This window comes from Nycticebus coucang, chromosome Y, assembly GCF_027406575.1.
Source record: "Nycticebus coucang isolate mNycCou1 chromosome Y, mNycCou1.pri, whole genome shotgun sequence".
In the NCBI taxonomy this organism is placed as follows: Eukaryota; Metazoa; Chordata; class Mammalia; order Primates; family Lorisidae; genus Nycticebus; species Nycticebus coucang.
Window position 1 is genome coordinate 21,766,358 of NC_069805.1, and position 24,233 is coordinate 21,790,590.

General features: G+C 37.8%; 1 protein-coding gene and 1 pseudogene across 2 annotated transcripts; both read left to right on the forward strand.

Moving 5' to 3' along the window:
- The first annotated feature begins 12,061 nt into the window (after window positions 1–12,061).
- Window positions 12,062–14,324, forward strand: LOC128579029 (serine palmitoyltransferase 2-like). The gene is given in 2 exon segments (XM_053581333.1): window positions 12,062–12,478; window positions 12,591–14,324. Coding segments are annotated over 2 exon segments (1,779 nt in total). The 3' UTR covers window positions 13,953–14,324.
- Window positions 14,325–20,235: 5,911 nt separating this feature from the next.
- Window positions 20,236–23,943, forward strand: LOC128578991 (polypeptide N-acetylgalactosaminyltransferase 1-like; annotated as a pseudogene). The gene has a single exon (XR_008378018.1). The product of XR_008378018.1 is annotated as a polypeptide N-acetylgalactosaminyltransferase 1-like (transcript).
- The last annotated feature ends 290 nt before the right edge of the window (window positions 23,944–24,233 follow it).

Here is a 24,233-nt window from a genome sequence, read left to right on the forward strand (position 1 = left end):
TTCTAGCTGAGGGGAGAAATACAGGGTGTCCATAAAGTTCATGTGCAATTTAAAGTAGTTGACTATTTTACATAGTCAATAGACAATAAATATAGTAGATAAGTTGATTACATAGTATGCTAAGTGGGGCTAATATTATGGGGGAAAACAGAGCAGGGTTACATATGGAGACTGGATGTGGGGGTAGAGGTGTTCCAGTACTGAATGCAAAGATCAGGAGAGGCTGTGTGAAATTATTTAAACATAGGAAGGAAGAAAAAGGCCTTTTATTTTGAAGTTGTCCAGAGCTCAGTACACTTTGGTGATTTTTAGGCAAAAGTGAGAGACTGGAATGCCTGAAAGCAGTGGGAAATCATTCCTGAATTTCTCAAATGCAGCAGAAAAGCAGCAGAAGGAAGCTTGGTGGTGCTTGCCCACTAGGTGGCAAGACCCATTTTCTGTTGGTTTGCTCTTTCTGATCTACTCTCCTCCATACTCTAGAGGTCACAGAGTCTTCATCCCTCTCCCCTCTCAGTTTCACCTCTTGGGACCTGGTATGATGGATAATTTTATCAGTGAAAGATAACCCATTAGCTCTTTTAAAGAATTGCTGCTATATCTCTGTGTTTCATACAACATAGAGTTGATAAAACATAGAACTGTATGTTTTATATAACAAAGTTAAATCCTTTGCAACTCAAGAAGACATACACAATTTAAAATAAATTCATGATTAGATTTAATCTTTAGGGTGGTGCCTGTGGCTCAGTGAGTAGGGCGCTGGCCCCATATACTGAGGGTGGCAGGTTCAAACCCAGCCCTGGCTAAACTGCAACCAAAAAATAGCTGGGAGTTGTGGTGGGAGCCTGTAGGCCCAGCTGCTAGGGAGGCTGAAGCAGGAGAATCACGGAAGCCCAAGAGCTGGAGGTTGCTGTGAGTCCTGTGACATCATGGCACTCTACCGAGGGCGGTAAAATGAGACTCTGTGTCTACAAAAAAAAAAAAAAAAAAATTAGATTTAATCTTTACTATCAAACACAGTAGCCTATTTTTTTTAAAGCCTCTTAAAGTTCGAAGAGCACTGCAGTGGGATTCAGAGTCTAGGGACCGCCCCAGTCCTGCTGTGAATTGTCATGGGACAGTGCTGTGCCCAAGACTTTTTCACCTGTGAACTGGAGGGTCCACTTCTTTTTTTTTTTTTTTTTTTTAATTTTTTTATTAAATCATAAGTGTATACAATGATATGATTATGGGGCATCATACACTCACTTCATAAAACATTTGACACATTTTTATCCCAGTGGTTAACATAGCCTTTCCGGCGTTATCTCAGTTACTGTGCCAAAACATTTATATTCTACATTTACCAAGTTTCGCAAATACCCCTGTAATATGCACCACAGGTGTGATCCCACCGATTCCCCTCCCTCTACCCACCCCCCCCCTTTCCCACTTCCCTCTATTGTTAAGTTGTAGCTGGGTTATAGCTTTCATGTGAGAGTCCCAAATTAGTTTCATAGTAGGGCTGTGTACATTGGATATTTTTTCTTCCATTCTTGGGATACTTTACTAAGAAGAATATGTTCCAGCTCCATCCATGTAAACATGAAAGAGGTAAAGTCTCCATCTTTCTTTAAGGCTGCATAGTATTCCATGGTATACATATACCACAATTTATTAATCCATTCGTGGATCGATGGGCACTTCGGCTTTTTCCATGACTTAGCAATTATGAATTGGGCTGCAATAAACATTCTGGTACAAATATCTTTGTTATGTTGTGATTTTTGGTCTTCTGGGTATATGCCCAGCAGAGGAATTACAGGATTGAATGGCAGATCTATTTTTAGATCTCTGAGTGTTCTCCATATATCCCTCCAAAAGGAATGTATTAATTTGCATTCCCACCAGCAGTGCAGAAGTGTTCCCTTTTCTCCGCATCCACGCCAACATCTCTGGTCTTGAGATTTTGTGATATAGGCTAGTCTCATTGGAGTTAGATGATATCTCAAAGTAGTTTTGATTTGCATTTCTCTGATGATTAAAGATGATGAGCATTTTTTCATATGTCTGAAGGCCGTGCGCCTGTCTTCTTCAGAGAAGTTTCTCTTCAAATCCCTTGCCCAGCCTGCGATGGGATCCCTTGTTTTTTTCTTGCTGATGCGTTTGAGTTCTCTGTGGATTCTGGTTATTAAACCTTTGTCAGAGTTATACCCTGCAAATATCTTCTCCCATTCTGAGGGCTGTCTGCTTGCTCTGCTTACTGTGTTCTTAGCTGTGCAGAAGCTTTTTAGTTTGATCAAGTCCCAGTAGTGTATTTTTGAAGCTGCTTCAATTGCCCGGGGGGTTCTCCTCATGAAATACTCACCCAGACCAATTTCTTCAAGGGTTTTCCCTGCATTCTCCTCTAGTATTTTTATAGTTTCATGTCTTAAGTTTAAATCTTTAATCCAATGAGAGTCTATCTTAGTTAATGGTGAAAGGTGTGGGTCTAATTTCAGTCTTCTGCAGGTTGCCAGCCAGTTCACCCAGCACCATTTGTTAAATAGGGAATCTTTTCCCCACTGAATGTTTTTAATTGGCTTGTCAAAAATCAAATAGCGGTAAGTAGCTGGATTCATCTCTTGGTTCTCTATTCTATTCCAGATATCTACTTCTCTGTTTTTGTGCCAATACCATGCTGTTTTGATCACTATCGATTTGTAGTAAAGTCTGAGGTCTGGTAGTGTGATTCCTCCTGTTTTGTTTTTATTTCTGAGTAATGTCTTGGCTATTCGAGGTTTTTTCTGATTCCATATAAAACGAAGTAATGTTTTTTCAAGATCTTTAAAATATGACAGTGGAGCTTTAATAGGGAGTGCGTTGAAAGTATATATTGCTTTGGGTAGTATGGACATTTTGATAATGTTGATTCTTCTTAGCCATGAGCATGGTATGTTTTTCCATTTGTTAACATTTTCAGCTATTTCTTTTCTTAGAGTTTCATAGTTCTCTTTATAGAGATCTTTCACGTCTTTTGTTAGGTAAATTCCCAAATATTTCATCTTCTTTGGCACTACTGTGAATGGGATAGAGTCCTTAACTGCTTTTTCAATTTGACTGTTGTTGGTGTATATAAAGGCTACCGATTTATGAATGTTGATTTTGTAACCTGAGACGCTGCTGTATTCCTTGATCACTTCTAGGAGTTTTGTAGTAGAGTCCCTAGTGTTTTCCAGATACACAATCATATCATCTGCGAAGAGCGAGAGTTTGATCTCTTCTGACCCTATATGGATACCCTTGATCGCCTTTTCTTCCCTAATTGCGGTGGCTAAAACTTCCATTACAATGTTGAAAAGCAATGGAGACAATGGGCAGCCTTGTCTGGTTCCTGATCTGAGTGGAAATGATTCCAATTTAACTCCATTCAATATGATATTGGCTGTGGGTTTGCTGTAGATAGCCTCTATCAGTTTAAGAAAAGTCCCTTCTAGACCAATTTTTTTGAGTGTTCTGATCATGAAGGGATGCTGGATATTATCAAAAGCTTTTTCTGCATCAATTGAGAGAATCATATGGTCTTTGTTTTTTAATTTGTTTATGTGCTGAATTACATTTATAGATTTACGTATATTTAACCAGCCTTGAGACCCTGGGATAAAACCAACTTGGTCATGATGTATAATTTGTTTGATGTGTTGCTGGATTCTGTTTGTTAGGATCTTGTTGAATATTTTTGCATCTATATTCATTAGTGATATTGGTCTATAATTTTCTTTTCTTGTTGGATCTTTTCCTGGTTTGGGGATCAGGGTGATATTTGCTTCATAGAACGTGTTGGGTAGTCTTCCTTCTTTTACTACATTTTGGAACAGGTTGAGTAATATAGGTACTAATTCCTCTTTAAAGGTTTGGTAGAATTCTGACGTGAAACCATCTGGTCCCGGGCTTTTCTTTTTAGGGAGGTTTTGTATAGTTGATGCTATTTCTGAACTTGATATGGGTCTGTTCAACATTTCCACTTGATTCTGGTTAAGTCTTGGAAGGTGGCGTGCTTCCAAGTATCGGTCTATTTCCTTCAGATTTTCATATTTCTGAGAATAAAGTTTCTTGTAATATTCATTAAGGATTTTTTGGATTTCTGATGAGTCTGTGGTTATTTTCTCTTTGTTGTTTCTGATTGATGATATTAGAGATTTTACTCTTTTTTTCCTGATTAGGTTGGCCAGAGGTTTATCTATTTTATTGACCTTTTCAAAAAACCAGCTTTTTGATTTATTGATCTGTTGTATTATTCTTTTGTTTTCAATTTCATTTAATTCTGCTCTAATTTTGGTTATTTCTTTTCTTCTACTGGGTTTGGGGTTGGAATGTTCTTCCTTTTCCAGTTGCGTGAGATGTCCCATTAAGTTGTTAACTTCCTCTCTTTCCGTTCTCTTGAGGAAGGCTTGCAGTGCTATAAATTTCCCTCTTAGAACTGCCTTTGCAGTGTCCCAGAGGTTCTGATAGCTTGTGTCTTCATTGTCATTTTGTTCCAAAAAATTGGTGATTTCTTTCTTAATCTCATCTCTGACCCAGCTATCATTCAGCATAAGGTTATTTAACTTCCATGTTTTTGTATGGGTATGCAGATTCCTGTTGTTACTCAATTCAAGTTTTATTCCATGATGGTCCGAGAAGATGCATGGAATAATTTCTATTCCTTTAAATTGACTGAGGTTAGACTTGTGACCTAAAATGTGATCAATTTTGGAGTAAGTTCCGTGGGCTGATGAGAAGTATGTGTATTCAGTTTTGTTGGGATGAAATGTTCTGTAGATGTCTGCTAAATGTAAATATTGGATGGTTAGGTTTAAATCTAAGATTTCTTTGCTCAGCTTCTTTCTGGAGGATCGATCCAACACTGCCAAGGGAGTGTTGAAATCTCCGACGATTATGGAGCTGGAGGAAATCAAGTTACTCATGTCTGTTAGAGTTTCTCTTATAAATTGAGGTGCATTCTGGTTGGGTGCATAGATATTAATAATTGAGATCTCGTCATATTGAGTATTACCCTTAACAAATATGAAGTGACCATTCTTGTCCTTCCTTACTTTTGATGGTTTAAAGCCTACTGTATCTGCAAATAAAATTGCAACACCTGCTTTTTTCTGATTACCATTTGCCTGAAATATGGATGACCATCCTTTCACCCTGAGTCTGTATTTGTCTTTTAAGTTGAGATGTGACTCTTGTATGCAACAAATATCTGGCTTAAGTTTTTGTATCCAGTCAGCTAACCTATGCCTCTTTAGAGGACAGTTTAAGCCATTCACATTGATGGAGAGTAAGGATAAGTCTGGTGGAATTTTGGGTATCGAGTTTTTCAAAGGTCCAGTGGACATTTTTAATCCTTTCGCCAGTGTGGAAGTTGGAGTTTGATCCGAAGTTTCTGAGTGAGTTTACTTTTGTGGTATAGGATTGGGTTGGTCATTGTGGAGGATAGGTCTGAGAACATCCTGAAGAGCTGGTTTACTTATGGCAAATTTTTTCAACATATGAATGTCATTGAAGTATTTAATTTCTCCATCATAGATGAAACTCAGTTTAGCTGGATACAAGATCCTGGGTTGAAAGTTTTTTTGCTTTAGGAGATTAAAAGTTGATGACCAGCCTCTTCTTGCTTGAAAAGTTTCAGCAGAGAGATCTGCAGTTATTCTAATATTCTTACCTTTGTACGTTATAGTTTTCTTTCGCCGGGCTGCTTTGAGAATCTTCTCTTTCATGTTAACTTTAGTGAAGCTAATTATGATATGTCTGGGAGATGGCTTTTTGGGGTTGAATCGTGCTGGGGTTCTGAAGCTGTCTGCTATCTGAATTTCAGATTCTCTAGGCATGTCTGGAAAATTTTCTTTCATAATTTCATGTAGAAGGGCCTCTGTGCCCTTGGCTGCCACGTCATCAGCCTCCGAAATTCCTATAACCCTTATGTTATTTTTTTTCGAATTATCTGAGAGCTCTCTGAGTGAGTGATCCGTTTTTGCTCTCCATTTCTCTTCCTCTTTGAGAGATTGGGAGCGTTCGAAGACTTTATCTTCAATGTCAGAAATCCTTTCTTCTGCTTGCTCCATTCTGTTACTGAGGGATTCTACTGTATTTTTCATATCTTTGAGTGCTGTAAGTTCTTGTTTCAGTGTGTTTAAGTCTTTGGTGGTTTTGTCTTTAAATTCGTTAAATTCTTGAGACAGTTTTTGAATTTCTCCTCGAATTCCTAATTCCATTTTATTAATCTTGTCTGCAAACCAAATTCTGAATTCGACTTCTGACATCTCAGCCAGTTGTTTATGAATGGGATCTTCAATCACATCTGCCGTATCTTTTCTTGGGGGGGTTGATCTATTCTGGTTATTCATGTTACCAGAGTTTTTCCGCTGATTCCGCCCCATGGTTTACTCCCTTTGGTTTTTCCCCTGGGGTTTTATCGAGGGCCCGTACAGTGTTGTGGCCTGAGAAACTGGGTCCCTGTCTGGTGTGGTGGAGCAAAGTGGTTCTGTCTTGTTTTCAGCTGGTTTCTGTTCGATCCTATTGCAACTTCTACTCTGGCTTGAAGTCTCAGCTTTTGTTTGCGTCCTTGTGATCACAACTTGCCTCAGCGGTGTTGATGTGCGTTCTTCAGCCTTCTCTCTTGGTGAGGCTCAAGTCCACCAGGATACTTACTAAATTCCTGTCCCTTAACTCTCCTTCTGGACGGGAGCCTTTGTTGAAAGCTGGCTTCAGTCCGCCATCTTGTCTCTCCCTCACTTATAGAATTTTAACTGCTTAAAGGGGCCCTGGAGATCCACAGGCCATTTCTCACTACAGGGGTGAAGTTATGAGGCTCTGAGACAAGTCTGCAGAGATGAGGAAGACTTGACTCTGTCATTGGCTATAAAATAGCAGCAGTAGCACAGTCCACTTCTTAACCTGAAAGCTAACTCTACTTTTTCTTTTCCCAAGGCCACCAGATCATAGTTATTGCCCTGGTCCATGCCGAGGCAGGGTGCTCAGATGAAGAGGAGGAGAGCAACCTGAAAAGTCGGTCCACTTCTTTAATTCATGAATTTTTTGAAAAACTCCAAGAAAAGTCTTCTAGAAACTACAACAGGTGTAATGTGTAATATTACAGTCTTTTGACATCTGCTCTATTTGTGGCTGGGAAAAAAAATGGAGCAGTAATCATCCACATATTATTTTTGTCTCTTTACCTTTCATGTTGTAAATGAAGGAGAGAATGTATTCTTACTACATACTGCTTACTAGCAGGTTTACCATATGTGTAGAACTTCAAGGCCTTATCATGAGATGTTAGATATCAAACATTTAAAATATTCCATATTTGTGAACTTAAAGACACTTACAAGTGACCTAAGCCTGTCTTCAAGGTTTCAAAGCCTTTTAGACATTAGTGTTTTTATATCAAAGTTAATTATATCAGTAACATGTTTTAACATAAGTAATATTATAATCCTCACTTTATATAGGAAGAAATTAAAATGTACAGAAGGTACAAGGTTGGACAATTAAGTTCTTAAACTCATCCTAGAAAAAAGTGCATTCTCAACTGTAAGTTCAGACTTTTCCTTGATCTTCTAAACCAGCCTGCAGGCCAAATCTGCTTTCTCTCCCCCTCTTCTTCCCACCCCTTATATGGATTTTATATTGTTTAATGTTTGAAAAAATCAAAAGAATATTAATATTTTTTGAAATATGAAAATTATTTGAAATTCAGATTTCAATGTTCATAAAGTTTTATTTGAATATAACTATATCCATTAAATATATTATTTGTTTATGTATATGGCTGCTTTCCTGAGAAAATGGCAAAGTTGAGTAGTTGTGACAGAGATTATGTAACTCACAAAGGCTGTAATATTTACTATCTGTCCCTCTACAGAAAAAAATTGCCATATCTAGACCAATATGGATCTCTTTGTGTTAGAGGACTAAGAAGAACATACCTACCTGCATAGAGTTTCAGCTCTGCCTTATTTTACATATACTTGCACATGGTATATGTTGTTGAAACATACACTGTTTCATTTTGTAAGAAAACTATACATCTTCTCTCATGCTGCTACATTTCTTCCTTTATGGGATGACTACTCATTTTTAATTATTATTCCCATTTGTTCCTTCATTCATTTACTCTGCAAGGTCTTATGGTGCACATACCTGGGAACAAGTGACTAATAAAATGTAACTATTAATTAACTTGTATAGACAAAAATAATTGACCATTACTAGGAGTTTGTATAGTGAGAAGTGCTCTCGTAGGTTATGGCTAGAACAGAATGGAAGGATACTTGACTTGTCTGAGGAAGTTGGTAAAGACATCCTGGAAAAGAAGACACTTGAGCTGAACAAGGGTGGGGAGGAGGGGACGTGTGCTCCATGTTACAGAAATATTTTCATAGGCCTGCATCAATCCAGGTTCAATGCAGGAAACAGGAACCAATGTAGTCATCTGAAGAAGGAAAGGATTTAGGTAAAAATCCACATATAATTAGGACAAAATTATGAAAGAGCCAGAACAGACTATAGGTTGGCTCACCAGGAATATTCCAAGAAGACTCCCACTGAGGCCACCACTGAGGTTGCTGTGAGCTGTGGGTTCTCGGAAATTATTCAGTCCAAAAACATGTTGCCAACCACGGATGAGGATCAGGAAGTCATCCCTAAGGCTGTGACTGCCTCTTAAACCTCAGGAAGCCAAAAAATGGACACAAGAATTCTGCTATAGAAAAAGATCTGTACAAAATTGCTTGCTGGTAAAGAAAAAGCTCAAAAACCAGGAAGATGGCCTCAGTCTCATTTGCAATTTTGAAATCTTAGATTAATACATCTGTTTTGAGCATCCAGAACTCTTCCTGCCAAAGGTGGGAAAGACAGCTTTCTAGCCTCTGTGGCACAGAAGGGCACCCTAGAAGTCAGGTGGAGTGGAGGTTGAACAAGCCAAGACACAGAATCCTCCACATGTGCAGAATCAATGTCATTGTCCATTCAAGGAATTGCAAATAGTTTGCAATGTCAAGCAGTGATCCCCAAATATTCCAGTGTGGACCCCTTTTAAACATCAAAATGTTGAGCCCCCTGCACATGACAGTAGTGGTATTTTAGCATCCTATAATTGAGAAATATTTCGAATACAGTTACATTCAGGTAAAATTTTTTTTTTATTAATCACAATAGCAATTAAATTTGGAAAATTGTGTTGATAAAAATAACTCATATCCTGATTTGGAGGACAAAAAGGCAAGAGGGACTTTTTTTTTTTTTTTGTAGAGACAGAGTCTCACTTTATCACCCTTGGTAGAGTGCCGTGGCGTCACACAGCTCACAGCAACCTCCAACTCCTAGGCTTAGGCGATTCTCTTGCCTCAGCCTCCCAAGTAGCTGGGATTACAGGCGCCCGCCACAACGCCCGGCTATTTTTTTGTTGCAGTTTGGCCGGGGCCGGGTTTGAACCCACCACCCTCGGCATGTGGGGCTGGCGCCCTACCCGCTGAGCCACAGACATTTTTTATGATAAGCAACAAAAGGAAAATATATTGGAAGGCAGAGGAATGGAGCAGGAAAGGAGATTTAGTGACATTCCCATTTCCTACAGCTCCACTGGAACTACTGCTAGATACTTTATGAACATAACACACACACACATATATGCACACATGCACACTCCTACACTTTCAGCAAAGACAGTATTTCAAATTCAAAGACTATTAACTATCAACATGCCTACCCACCTATAAGCTAGGAAAATTCATTTTAGCAGACAGAACCTACTCACTTGTTGAGAAGAATGACCTCTTCAATGAAAATTATTATAAATACTAGGCCATTAGAGACATGGTATACTTTATCAGGCAATCATAAAGCAAATAAAGTGAAATCATATTTATTATTGTTTTGTTTTTAAGCACATGACTCAGTTCCCGTCTCTCAACAAATGCCTGGCATTTTCAAATAGTTCTCAAATGTATTAAGGTTAACTTCCAGATTTTGAAATAATTAGTACATCATTACATTTTTAGAACAAACAAGTCATATTGTATCTCATGTGATACACCAAAACTGAAAGAATAAAACAGCTAGGACTGGATAGAAAAAAATAAAATAGAGGTGCCTCTGATGTCAAAGTAAAGAGGTAGTCCCTTAACATAAAATCAATGCAAGAAACACTAGAGAAAACATTAATTACCATAATCAAGATTGTTGACTATACAGAAATATAAAACTTCACAAACCTATCATAAAACTAAAGTGAAAATCCGAAAAACAATTTTATAATATGTGAAAAATTGGTAAATACCCATATGGAAAGATCTTTTAAAAACTGAAAGTAAAAATGTGTTGATCCCAATTTTTAAAAGACAGGGTGCATATAAATAGATACATCAAAAGGATAGAGAGAACAATAAATATAAGAACAGGCACAATAGTTATTAAAAATAAAAGAAATACAAATAAAAATAAATGGTATTTTCAACAACTGAATTGGCAGTTTTTTCCCCTAAACTATTTTGTTGTTGAGTATGCATTGAATATTGGAATACAAATTAGTGCGTGGTTTCTGGAAGGAAATTTGGCAACAGTTTCGTAAGAGCCATAGAAATATTTGTATGTTTTGATCTAGTATATCCTCCCACAAACTTCTTCTATGGAACAAAAAGAGATGTGCATAAGTATTTGTAAGAATGTTCAACTCAATACTATTATAGTTTCAAAAAAAGGTAAAACATCATAAGAGTTCAAATAATTTGATGAATTATTGATAGTTTATTAACAGAATGAATATCATTTAGCAAAAAAACCTGTGTTTTTCAAAGAGCACTTAATGATACAGGAAAATGCTTGTACCATAATATTGAATAGAAAAAATAGGATTAAAAAGCTGTACTTTAATGTTTAGAGGAAAAATGCTAAAAATAATTATATAAAAACATTAATAGTTTTAGCTCTGGTTAATTTTTTTTTATTTTTCTATACTTTGGTGTTCTTTTTTTATAATAACAATAACAATGTTTAAGATAAGGACTAGAAACAAAAAAAAACTCGTAAAGAATGAACGAACATAAAGATATTCAAAAAAGAAATCAGAGAATTGCTGCATCAAAATATCAAGCAATAATAATGCAAAGAAAGTTACATTCATATTGTCAAATTAGAGTATGTCTATTATAGAATGCTTTGAGATTCAGTATGGATTTTGTGTTCTTTAAATAATTCTATAATTAATTATAATATTTAAAAAATGAAATATTGTTATTAAAAGAATGATTCTTCAATTATTTTTCCCATGTGAAATGACATAGTAGCATGATCTGCCTGCAACTGTACTAAGGAAGAGGGAACAAATATTCATTAGGCCACGTTAAGAACTTTAGAATTGAGCAGCACCTGTGGCTCAAAGGAGTAGGGCGCTAGCCCCATATACCAGGGGTGGTGGGTTCAAACCTGGCCCCAAACAAAAACTGCAAAAAAAAAAAAAAAAAAAAGAACTTTAGACTTATATAGAGTAGGTGTTAGAAGAGGAAGAAACTGAAGATTAAAGGGACTAAATGACTTTCCAGAATTCAGTTAGTACAGCAGCTCATTTTTTTTTTCAGCATATAGTAATTACCATGAATTAGATTAGGCATTCAGGCCTTAAGAATAAAAGATTAAAAAATTATTTCCGAGAATTTTCAGTCTTATAATACGTGACATTATTTCAAAATTTATATTTTCAATTAGTGGGATAAGTTGGGGTAGAGGTATGAGGTGGAAACTATTGAGAAAATATTAGTTTGAACCACCTGAAACTGCCAATAATCAAGGATTTTTGTCCTTCAAAAATGGTGCTTTGATATGATTCATTCTAATACAACTACACCAGAATTGTAATAATGGTTGAATCAATGAATGAATCTTAATAAGAAAGTAGGAAACTACCAGATGAAGGCATATTCATCTGTCAAAGGTGACTCAGTAGACAAACAAAAAACCACACAATAAATTGAACAAGGAAAGTTTAATATAAAATATCAGTAACCACAATAGGGGATTTCATTAACAAAGGATTCACTTGTAAGAAGTAAAGTGAATGCTATTCATTTCCGGTTTCGGGGAGGTGGGTGGGGTACGGAGCGGGACTTGGAACAGCTGCCGCCTACAGAGCCCGCTTTGCGTTAGGTGCTGCCAGGAGGATGCGGCCAGGCCTGGAAGCTGCTGCTGCCGTCGCCCGGTGCGGGCTAACCGCTGCGTGGCGAACCGGGAAGTGAGAAACGGGTACGTGAGGAGCAGCGCCGCTGCTGCCGCCGGCCAGATCCATCATGTTACACAGAATGGAGTACTGTATAAAAGGCCATTTAATGAAGCTTTTGAAAAGACACCAATGCTGGTTGTTGTGCTCACATACGTGTGGTACGGTGTACTCACCCTCTTTGGATATCTTCAAGATTTCTTGAGGCATTGGAGAATTGAAAAGTGTCACCATGCAACAGAAAGAGAAGAACAAAAGAAACCGTGTACATGTGTCTACTAGCAGCCCTTCCTTCCTTACGTGTCTCCCTCCCCTTGACAACAGCTGATCTACTTTCTGTCTGTGGATTTACCTCTCCTGGACATTTCCCGACTTTGTGTCATTGTATCAGGATTTTGAAAACTTCTACACAAGGAACCTTTACATGAGGATAAGAGACAACTGGAATCAACCAATCTGCAGTGTGCCTGGAGCCAAAGTGGATATCATGGAGAGACAGTCTCATGATTACAACTGGTCGTTCAAGTATACAGGGAATATAATTAAAGATGTTATAAACATGGGTTCCTACAACTATCTCGGATTTGCATGGAATACTGGATCATGTCAAGAGGCAGCTGCCAAAGTCCTAGAGGAGTATGGAGTTGGAGTGTGCAGCACTCGGCAGGAAATTGGAAACTTGGACAAGCATGAAGAACTAGAGAAACTTGTAGCATGGTTCTTGGGAGTAGAAGCTGCTATAGCATATGACATGGGATTTGCGACAAATTCAATGAACATTCCTGCTCTTGTTGGCAAAGGTTGCCTGATTCTGAGTGATGAACTGAACCATGCATCACTAGTTCTAGGAGCCAGACTGTCGGGAGCAACCATTCGAATCTTCAAACATAACAATATGCAAAGCCTAGAGAAGCTAGTGAAAGATGCCATTGTTTATGGTCAGCCTCGGACATGAAGGCCCTGGAAGAAAATTCTAATCCTCCTAGAAGGGATAAATAGCATGGAGGGATCTATTGTTAGCCTTCCTGAAGTGATTGCCCTCAACAAGAAGTATAAGGCATACTTGTATCTGGATGAGGCTCACAGTATTGGGGCCTTGGGTCCTGAAGGTCGAGGTGTGGTGGAGTACTTTGGCCTGGATCCTGAGGATATGGATGTTATGATGGGAACATTCACAAAGAGCTTTGGTGCTTCTGAAGGATACATTGGAGGCAAGAAGGAACTGGTAGACTATCTGCGAGCACATTCCCACACTGCAGTCTATGCCATGTCATTGTCACCGCCCGTAGTGGAGCAGATCAACACGTCTATGAAGTGCATCATGGGGCAGGATGGCACCAGCCTTGGCAAAGAGTGTGTACAGCAGTTAGCTGAAAATACCAGGTATTTCAGGCGACGCCTGAAAGAAATGGGCTTCATCGTCTATGGAAATGAAGATTCTCCAGTGGTGCCTTTGATGCTCTACATGCCAGCCAAGATCGGTGCCTTCGGACGGGAGATGCTGAAGCGGAACATCGGTGTAGTTGTGGTGGGATTTTCTGCTACCCCAATTATTGAGTCCAGAGCCAGGTTTTGCCTGTCGGCAGCTCATACCAAAGAAATACTTGATACTGCTTTAAAGGAGATAGATGAAGTTGGAGACCCATTGCAGCTGAAGTATTTGCGTCATTGGTTGGTACCTATACTGGAAAGGCCCTTTGACGAGACTACTTATGAAGAAACAGAAGACTGAGCCTTTTTGGTGCTCCCACAGAGGGACTCTCCCTCGCCCAGGTCTGTGTGGCCTTTCTGAGCCAGTTCCAGGAGCCACACTTCTGTGGCCATCTTAAGTGAAAGACATTTCTTCAGCTACTGAAGGTGGCCACCTCCATTCTATATGGCATTTTGTAAATAGTAAAAAACTGCTTCACATCCTTCTTTTGCTAAATCTCACCTTTAAAACTGGAGGTGACTCACTTTGCTTTTTTGTCCATTAAAAAAAAGTTTTATTTTACAACTACTCTAAAAAAAAAAAAGAAGAAGTAAAGTGAATGCTGAAGAATGCAAGCATAAGAATCAGCCACTACCCAACCCTAGCTCTGAGACAGAACATCCAAGAGTTAGCTATTTTGCCCCTCTGCCCCAGGTCTGATATCCCAACTTCCAGGACTCACTGAATGACAGAGAAGTTGCGGTGATAGAAGCCCTGGATATATATCTGGGGTGCAGTGGACAGCTGTTTGCAGGAGAGGGTCTCACTGAATGCATTCTGCTAGAAAAAAGCCCACGCTGGTGTTAGCAGCAAAGGAAGCTGCTGGCTACTCCTATTGCTCACTGCCCTGCACTGGAGAAGCTGCCTGAGCCGCAGATGCCTGGTGCTAGAGAAACTGTCTACAGTGCAGGTGGTGGGTGCCTGGGGAAGCTTGTGCACCAATAGGATTCTGGGGGTGGAGAAGCTGCACAAGCTGCAGAAGCCTTCTGGAGGAGCACACCAGCAACAAAAAGGAAAACCTGTCCCCTGCAATGTCTTCCACCACCCTCTACTGACAGGTCTTAGCATCATATCAGCTGGCAAATAAAAACTATTTAAAAGGCCAGCTGCATTTTTACACAGCAGGCAATGAAGAGTGAATTTGGTACTGAGACAATAAATTGAAAACTGGCACACTGTGTAAAGAGAGTCTTCCAGCCAATGGAAATAGTATGAGAAAAGACATGTAAAAAAAGACTTTCATATCTGGCATAGTGATAGACTTGATAGCCAGACTGATTGTCCTACTGTAAAATAAACTAACAAAATCCCGTAAATATCCTGGGTTTTTTTTTTTTTAATAGAAAAGGTGTTTAAATGAATTAGTGAGGTGGCAAGAAAGTAAGGAATACTTAGGTGCCAAAACTAAGTTAGAGCATGAACTTGAACACTGAAGATGTTCATTTTGGTGGCATTTGTGAAATATTTTGAACTTGAACTTTATTTTTCAGGGTCTTATGGAGTGCAGGGGACAAAAGATTACTTCCAAGGTCCTCTCAAACTGAGGAGTCTAAATTTGAGACTCCTTTACATTTCACTAGGATGGAGAAAGCTCACTGTGAAAGTAAACTAGATACCCAGGCTATGCACTTACTTAGTGTGACAGTGAAATAAACCTGACTTATTTCCTTTTCCTAAGGGAACTTCAAGGAAGACTGCAGTGGTTAAACTTTGGCACTGGTTGAAGGAGGAAAATTATCTCTTCAGAATTCACAACCATAAGCCAATTCCTAGAGGATTACAGCCTGAATTCACACCGCCCAAGTGGTCTGAAAAACTTCAGGGTGTAAATTAATTTTGAAGTGATGCCAGGTTGGTAGTGTTCCATAGGATCTGGGAAAAGTAAACACAAATCCTCTCAAAAGGGATATGCCTTGAATCCAAACTTCAAAAAGTCCTATAGATAAATGCCAAGGATTACTAGGTGGCCATCAAAAATCACAAAATGTACAAGGAAATTGGCCACAATGTGTAAGAACAAGCAGAAACAATAAAGTCATAAAAGCTTTGACTACCCGTATTTGGATTATCAACACAACTGGTATGTTTAATATATGTTTAAAGAAATAAAAAAGCGAAAAGATGATCAAGATGATTTGAAAATGAATCACATAGAAATGAAATGAAAAGTGTAATATTTGAGAACAAATCCAAAGGCTGATTTAAAAGCAGAGTAGATACTTGTGAAGCCAGAATTAGTGAACTAGGAGATAGAACTAAGAATTATGTAGAATGTAGTATAGAGAAAGAGGAGAAGAAAATATGAAGACACATGGAGACGTGAATGACAGCGTGGGAAGGTATTACATATATAAAATTAGAACTTCAGTAAGAGATGAGAGATAGAATGGGCAGGGCAATATTAATGGTAGTTAAGAGTAGAAAACTTTCCAGAAATAATGAAAAAAAAAAAGATTCAAAATGCACATTAATTTCCAAACAGGATTAATAAACACAAACTCACACCCAGCAACCCTGGTGTTGCCAGAACACCTTGGTTTTCCTTGGTACATGTAAAACACCAGTGGCAAGGAAACACTTAAAATAAAATAAAAAAACAAAAACAGATTACCAAGAAGAGGTAATTAAACTGAGAATGACCATGGAAGACAAAATAAAGAACAATTTTAATGTGCTGAAAGAAAATAGCTCTAACCCTGGAATGGCAAGCCCATTAAGAACATCTTTTAAAACAAGGGCAAAATGAAGACATTTCAGACACATGAAAGCTGAAAGTTTGCAATCAACAATCTTTAACCTGAGGAAATTCTAATATATACACTTCAGATAGAAGAAAGGTATTCCATTGGTGGTCTGAGATTGAGGAAAAGGTGATAAAACAAATGTAAAAATATGGGTAAATCTAAGCAAACTGTATAAAAATAATTTTTCAGGAGCTAAAAAAGATAGAGCTAAAATACACAGCTATGAATGGAAAGGAACTATGAGAGGTAAAGTATTCTAGAGATTTTGTATTGTTCAGAAGGATGATACAGATATTGATAATTATTGAGTTTGTAAGTTATACATTATGGCCAATACAAAAGTAATTGAAGTAGAATGGACTTACTGTATTTTCAGATTTTTCCTTTATGGTTATTACTTAGTTAATAAAAAAAAATAACCCAACCAACCAAGACTGAAATCAGATACCATTCATGAATAAAAATGTATGAAGGCCTTTGTTAATGGTTTGACCTGGGCTTCATCTGTCTATTTTTTTAATTTAAGAATTTTTTACTTTGTCTTGCTCCATGTTTTCAAATTTACATGCATTATACTATCTGTCTTTTTTACTTTTACATTATCTACTGGGTACATGATATTTTTGTTATATGCATAGACTGTGTAATGATCCAGTCAGGGTATATAGACAACCTGCCACCTTATGCATTTATCATTTCAACATGTTGATTAAAAGCCCTTCTAGCTATTTTGAAATATATAGTACATTGTTGTTAACTGTATTCACCCTACCCTACCACGGAACATTAGAACGTACTCTTTTTATCTAACTGTATGTTTGAACCCATTAACCAACCTCTTTTCATTCTACCCTTCATTTTTTTTTTTTTTATGATTTTCTCATAGTCTTAGTATGTCAATGTATTCTTACAACTGAATGGCTGCAGCCATTTTAGAGGTCATATCTGTACAACTCAGATTCCTGAGGAAGAAAGAACATCCCTTTGCTCAACTAACAAACAGTAGTCTTAAACTACACTCTAATTGGACCTTCACTTAAACCAATGTTGTGGCCAGGAGGATGCCAGGCACTGATTGTCTGAGGCCTAGGTCACACAGACCCCTTCATGCATCTGTTGAGATAACAGAAAAGAAGACATTAGTTGTGAGGATTAGCTTCCCTCAGTCAGTCACTTACCCCATGTGTGCTTACTGGAGCTTTATGTTAGCTCTAAATCTGTTTTTAAACTTTAAAACAATTTGAATATTAAACCAAACTAAATTCCACTTTGTCATGATGTAATATTCCTTTTGTACATGGCTTGATTCAACTTATTAATACTTTGTTGAGTACTTTTGAGTCTGTGGGAATACAGGTTTGTAGTTCTCTTTAGTGTTTGTCTGATTTTGGTATCATAGTAATGCTATTTTCATAAAATAAGTTAGGAAATATTCCCTCCTTTTTCTTTTTTACAAAGAGATTTTGCATATTTATTACTATTTTTTAAATATTTGTAGAATTTACCAGAGATGCCATCTGGAACCAGAGGATTTTTTTTGAGAAAACAAAAAATTATAGATTTCGGGCGGCGCCTGTGGCTCAGTCGGTAAGGCGCCGGACCCATATACTGAGGGTGGTGGGTTCAAACCCGGCCCCGGCCAAACTGCAACCAAAAAATAGCCGGGCATTGTGGCGGGCGCCTGTAGTCCCAGCTACTCGGGAGGCTGAGGCAAGAGAATCGCTTAGGCCCAGGAGTTGGAGGTTGCTGTGAGCTGAGTGAGGCCACGGCACTCTACCGAGGGCCAAGAAGTGAGACTCTGTCTCTACAAAAAAAAAATTAAAAAAAAAAATTATAGATTTCACTTTTTCACAGATAAAGAATCATTCAGGTTTTCTTTTTCTTCTTATGTCACTTTGGTTATTTGTGTCTTTCAGGGAATCTGTTCATTTCACCTACATTATTGAAATTATTGGCATAAAGTTGTTGATAGTTTTTACTGATTATCTGTTTAATATCTGTAAGACTTATGGTAAATGTTTATCTCTTTTATTCTTTTTTTTTTTAGAGCTAGTCTCACTTTGTTGCCATTGGTAGAGTGCTGTGACATCATAGCTCACAGCAATCTCAAACTCTTTGGCTCCAGCAATTCTCTTGTCTCAGCCTCCCAAGTAGCTGGGACTACAGGCACCCACCACAATGCCTGGCTATTTTTAGAGATGGTGTCTCACTCTTGCTCAGGCTGGTCTTGAACCTGTGAGCTCAGGCAATCCACCCTCCTCAGCCTCCCAGAGTGCTAGGATTACATGTGTGAGCCACAATGCCCAGCCCCTCTTTTATTCTTGATATTGGTAACTTGTGTTTTTTCTTTTAAAAATATTTGTTTAATAATTTGAATAATGATATAGACCTTCATATTGTATAAGTAGAAAGAAACTTGTAGACGAGGCTTAACTACTGTCGAAAGTCACATTTGGAAATTTAGTATATAGAAAATTTAAGAGCAGTGGGACTTCTTAAGGAAAGGAATTCACCCTTCGTTAATCAATGGTAGTAACATAGACTTGATCATGATAACTGAAAAATGGGATTTGGGGAAGATGATAATTGTTAAATAAATAAATGGATATATAATACCTTATTTGTAGAAACTAGATTGATACTAGATGAGTATTTGTAAAAATCATTGCTATTTGATCAGTTCTCCATATTGCCACAAGCATTATCTTTCTAAAACACAAATAAGCCTTCATAAATCCCCAAGTTAAAAATTTTCAGTGGTTTTCCATCATCTTTATCATCTATTTGAATTCTCTAAAGTGGCATGTAAGGCTTTTAATCGTGCCATCTTATTTATCCAACCTTATTTCTTACCTCTCTCCTCAGTATATTGCAGCCATCCTAGGTACAATGTTTTTACTAATTTAATCAATTTGCCTCTTTTGTCTGAATTTTTCTTTCTTCCTTCAAGGCTAAACTCAAAGGTCATGTCACATGAAGTTTTGCTTGACCCTCTATTATAACACATGCCTTACTTAATCAGGTTTAAATGTTTAAGTGGTTACTTTCCAACAAACAAAAGCTCCTTGAGGACAGGGACTATCTTACTCATTTTTGTACCCCAAACTTGTAACACAATTCTTCGAATAGCATAGGCACTCAGCAAATGTTTACTTGATAATTAATAGTCCAAAATTGCAGTCTCACTTACAGAATAGGTGACCTGGAATTGTACAGAGAAAGATAGTATTCTTTGGTCTGGAAAAATACCACTGATCTGGATCATATAATTTACAAACATAAATCTTTCTTTCACAAGAGGGAATAATCCAAGTGGAAGTTCAGTTGGGAAAGAATGATCATTTTCATGTACAAAAGAAACTACAGCCATCAAAACAATTTTAAAATAATTGGAGGTTATACTTGGCAGCTGGATGGATAGCATGAGTATACTGTTAATTTTGCAGGTCAACATAATGACCTCAGATGTGAGTTTGCAAATAAATTAATACTAAATTATAAATATAATCCTAAGAATGTGTTGGAAAATTGCTACAAGGTATACTGGGATAGAGACATGATAACATCATTAAAGTCTATCAACAGACAAGTCATTCTGCTGCTTCATAGGCCTAATAAAATTGTGGTACTTATTAGTATTCTTCTTTTGGTAAGCATAAATATTACAAGAAATACACAGGGGCCGAGTAGGCGGCGCGGCGGACGGCGGCCCCAGAGTAGCGCCCGCGCTGCGGCCCGCGGGACCGCGCAGCGACCGCCCGGGCCGGCCCCGTGGAGCGCCGGCCGCCGCCTCCGCTGCCTCCGCGGAGCGAGGAGATGTGGGACATGTGGATGTGGGATATGAATTCATTTGAGAAACCACGTGGGAGTATGAACGTGATTTCTGATGAAACTGGATTGGAATAATTTTCATGATCTTTGTATATTTATATGTATATATTTTAAAATTTTGCATTTGACTTAAAGTGCCACGACAAAATTTGCATATTGCAAGGTGGTCCTAGCCACCTCCTTGGTTTGGGTACTCTTGGACATGTTCCTGCTGCTTTACTTCAGTGAATGCAACAAATGTGATGAGAAGAAGGAGAGGGGGCTGCCTGCTGGGGACGTTCCAGAGCCGATACAAAAGCCTCATGAAGGTCCTGGTGAAATGGGGAAGCCAGTCGTCATCCCTAAAGAGGATCAAGAAAAGATGAAAGAGATGTTTAAAATCAATCAATTCAATTTAATGGCAAGTGAGATGATTGCTCTCAATAGATCTCTGCCAGATGTTAGGTTAGAAGGGTGTAAAACAAAGGTGTATCCAGATAATCTTCCTACAACGAGTGTGGTGATTGTTTTCCACAATGAGGCTTGGAGCACACTGCTGCGAACTGTCCATAGTGTCATTAATCGCTCTCCAAGACACATGATAGAAGAAATTGTTCTAGTAGATGATGCCAGTGAAAGAGACTTTTTGAAAAGGCCTCTAGAGAGTTATGTGAAAAAACTGAAAGTACCAGTTCATGTAATTCGAATGGAACAACGGTCTGGACTGATCAGAGCTAGGTTAAAAGGAGCTGCCGTGTCTACAGGCCAAGTGATCACCTTTCTGGACGCTCACTGTGAGTGCACAGTGGCTGGCTGGAGCCTCTCTTAGCCAGGATCAAACAGGACAGGAAAACAGTGGTATGTCCTATTATTGATGTGATCAGCGATGATACTTTTGAGTACATGGCAGGTTCTGACATGACCTATGGTGGATTCAACTGGAAGCTCAATTTTCGCTGGTATCCTGTTCCCCAAAGAGAAATGGACAGAAGGAAAGGTGATTGAACCCTTCCTGTCAGAACACCTACAATGGCAGGAGGCCTTTTCTCTATAGACAGAGATTACTTTCAGGAAATTGGAACATATGATGCTGGAATGGATATTTGGGGAGGAGAAAACCTAGAAATTTCCTTTAGGATCTGGCAGTGTGGAGGGACTTTGGAGATTGTTACATGCTCACATGTTGGTCATGTGTTTCGGAGAGCTACACCTTACACGTTTCCAGGAGGCACAGGACAGATTATCAATAAAAATAACAGACGACTTGCAGAAGTGTGGATGGATGAATTCAAGAATTTTTTCTATATAATTTCTCCAGGTGTTACAAAGGTAGATCACGGAGACATATCATCCAGACTTGGTCTAAGGCACAAACTACAATGCAGGCCTTTCTCTTGGTACCTAGAGAATATTTACCCTGATTCTCAAATTCCACGTCACTATTTCTCATTGGGAGAGATACGAAATGTGGAAACAAATCAATGTCTAGATAACATGGCTAGAAAAGAGAATGAAAAAGTTGGAATTTTTAATTGTCATAGTATGGGAGGTAATCAGGTTTTCTCTTATACTGCCAACAAAGAAATTAGAACAGATGACCTTTGCTTGGATGTTTCCAAACTTAATGGCCCAGTCACGATGCTCAAATGCCACCACCTAAAAGGCAACCAACTTTGGGAGTATGACCCAGTGAAATTAACCCTGCAGCATGTGAACAGTAATCAGTGCCTGGGTAAAGCCACAGAAGAGGATAGCCAGGTGCCCAGCATTAGAGACTGCAATGGAAGCCGGTCCCAGCAGTAGCTTCTTCGAAATGTCACCCTTCCAGAAATATTCTAAGACCAAATTTCCAGAAAAAAAATAAGGATTGACTGGGCTACCTCAGCGTATACTACTGCCACATTCTTAAGTAGCAAAAAAGGAAAAGTGCTTTCCTCCTCCGCAGGATGTAAGGTTTATCAGCCATTAAAACTTAGACTCTTCTAGCTTTTCACTAGCTGTGAACCAGCCTTCCTGTCCATGGACGTGAAACTGCATAGTAGTGAGACTATGCACACTGATGTTTACAAGATTGAAAGAATCCTTCAAGAATCATGGCAAAGGATATTTAGACAATGAAAAACAATCAACAAAATGTGCTTTCTGGAGAGCTGCATCTTTTATGGTTTGCTTGCACGTCAGTGATTTCTACTGAAAGTACTGTCATAATGAAGAGATTTCCAAGATTTTTTTTTTCTGATTAGAACTGGTAGCCAGTATATTAAATATTGATATAAAAATAAGTGAAAAGAACTGGAACCAGATTCCAAATCATGAAAACGTTTTTACAACAATAAAAAACTATATTAAACAGGTTTAAAGAAAATTAAAACAGAACTATGAGAAGTACAATTTGTTATAGTATAGTAACAAATTTCTATATAGATTTTATACCTCAGTGGGGAAATATAACTGATTCCAATGACATTCATTTTATTTTCATCTGTGATCGTCATGGATGCTTTTATTTTCCTTGGGGTGCTGAAATTGAGCTAAAAAAAAGGCTCTTTGAACATAGTTTTAATTTCTTTCTACAATTTTTTTTAATTTGGTTTGTGGGCTGTCAGAATTGTAATTTTTAATTGTCTTCTGAAAAATGGAGATTTGACATTATGTCTGGGCTCAACTGAATGAGTTAGTATTCATTTGCTCTTGAGTCAACCGGCTTATAGAGTTTCTCTCACACACGCACACACATAATTTGTGTGCACAAATTTCTTACCAGATTTTCAACTTCTTAACTTGATTCAGCTGATTATGCTTAACACCCAAGATTCATACTACTGTACTACAGATTTGTTTTCACAGCAATAAATCTTCAGTTCTTTATGATTCCACTTAACAAATGGCCTACAAGAGTGATTTATTATTTGGGTATTTAGAGATAATATATTTGATGGCTTTTTGGAAGACCTTTTCCACTTCATACTCAGATGTGCTTCATTGTCAAGTGCATATTTAGATTAGATTCTTGAATTGTAATGTTGATCTGCTGCCTTTTTTAAATAAAATTTGACTGAAAATATTTAATTGGCATTTTTTTTAATGACTTAGCCGAAGAAGTGCAGCTGTTATTCCTTATTAATACTCCTGCATTTCTTCCCTAAATTCCATTTAGGCTACATTGGTTTTATTTTTCTCTGATTTTTAGTATCATAAAAGCACCTAAATGTCAATTAAAAGTTGATTATTAATTAAAAGTTAATCTTCTAATCTCATAGGCAGAAAATCTCATTGTGACTTTTTTCTGATATGTAAAGCAGTCCATTGGCAAAAATGCATATATTTTCTTTCCTATTTGTGAGATTATATTTAATGGAATTCTTTTCTTTGATTATCAAAGACTCTCACTGTAGGTAGTGCTATTTCTTGTGCCTAAAAATGTTTCTGAGAGTCTCATTACTAATGATACTTGCCAATTGACTATAAACAGAGTTTCTCATACCATGTTCAAGTTCATCCACATCAAGCACATGGGGACACTTTAGGGTGAGGCTGTACCACAGAATGCATGAACTGCGTCTCCAGGAAATTTGAAATGAAGCACGTGCTGGATGAAATTTTTTCCTATTCCACGAGCTGTGTTAATTCTATCTTCAGTAGGCCTAACGCTTGAATAAACCAGATGTCTAATCAATAAATTATTTTCATGCTCAGAACTTAAGGTTTCTGTAAAAAAAAAAAAATACACAGAAGGAAAGCAAATATATAGGTCAGATTAAGGAGCCAAAAGAAAAGTGACATTTACAACACATTGAAGTTATGCAAATTATTCATTTCAATGACTCTATTTAATTATCAGTTGGTGTTTAAGAATGTATACCAAGTTAAATATTTTAAGGAACAACATTTATCATGTTTGCATTAGTTTCAAATATATTTCTGCAAATAACAAAGCTTTTTCTTTGTAGCATGTAAATTATTATAAATCACACAAGGGCATGGTTTT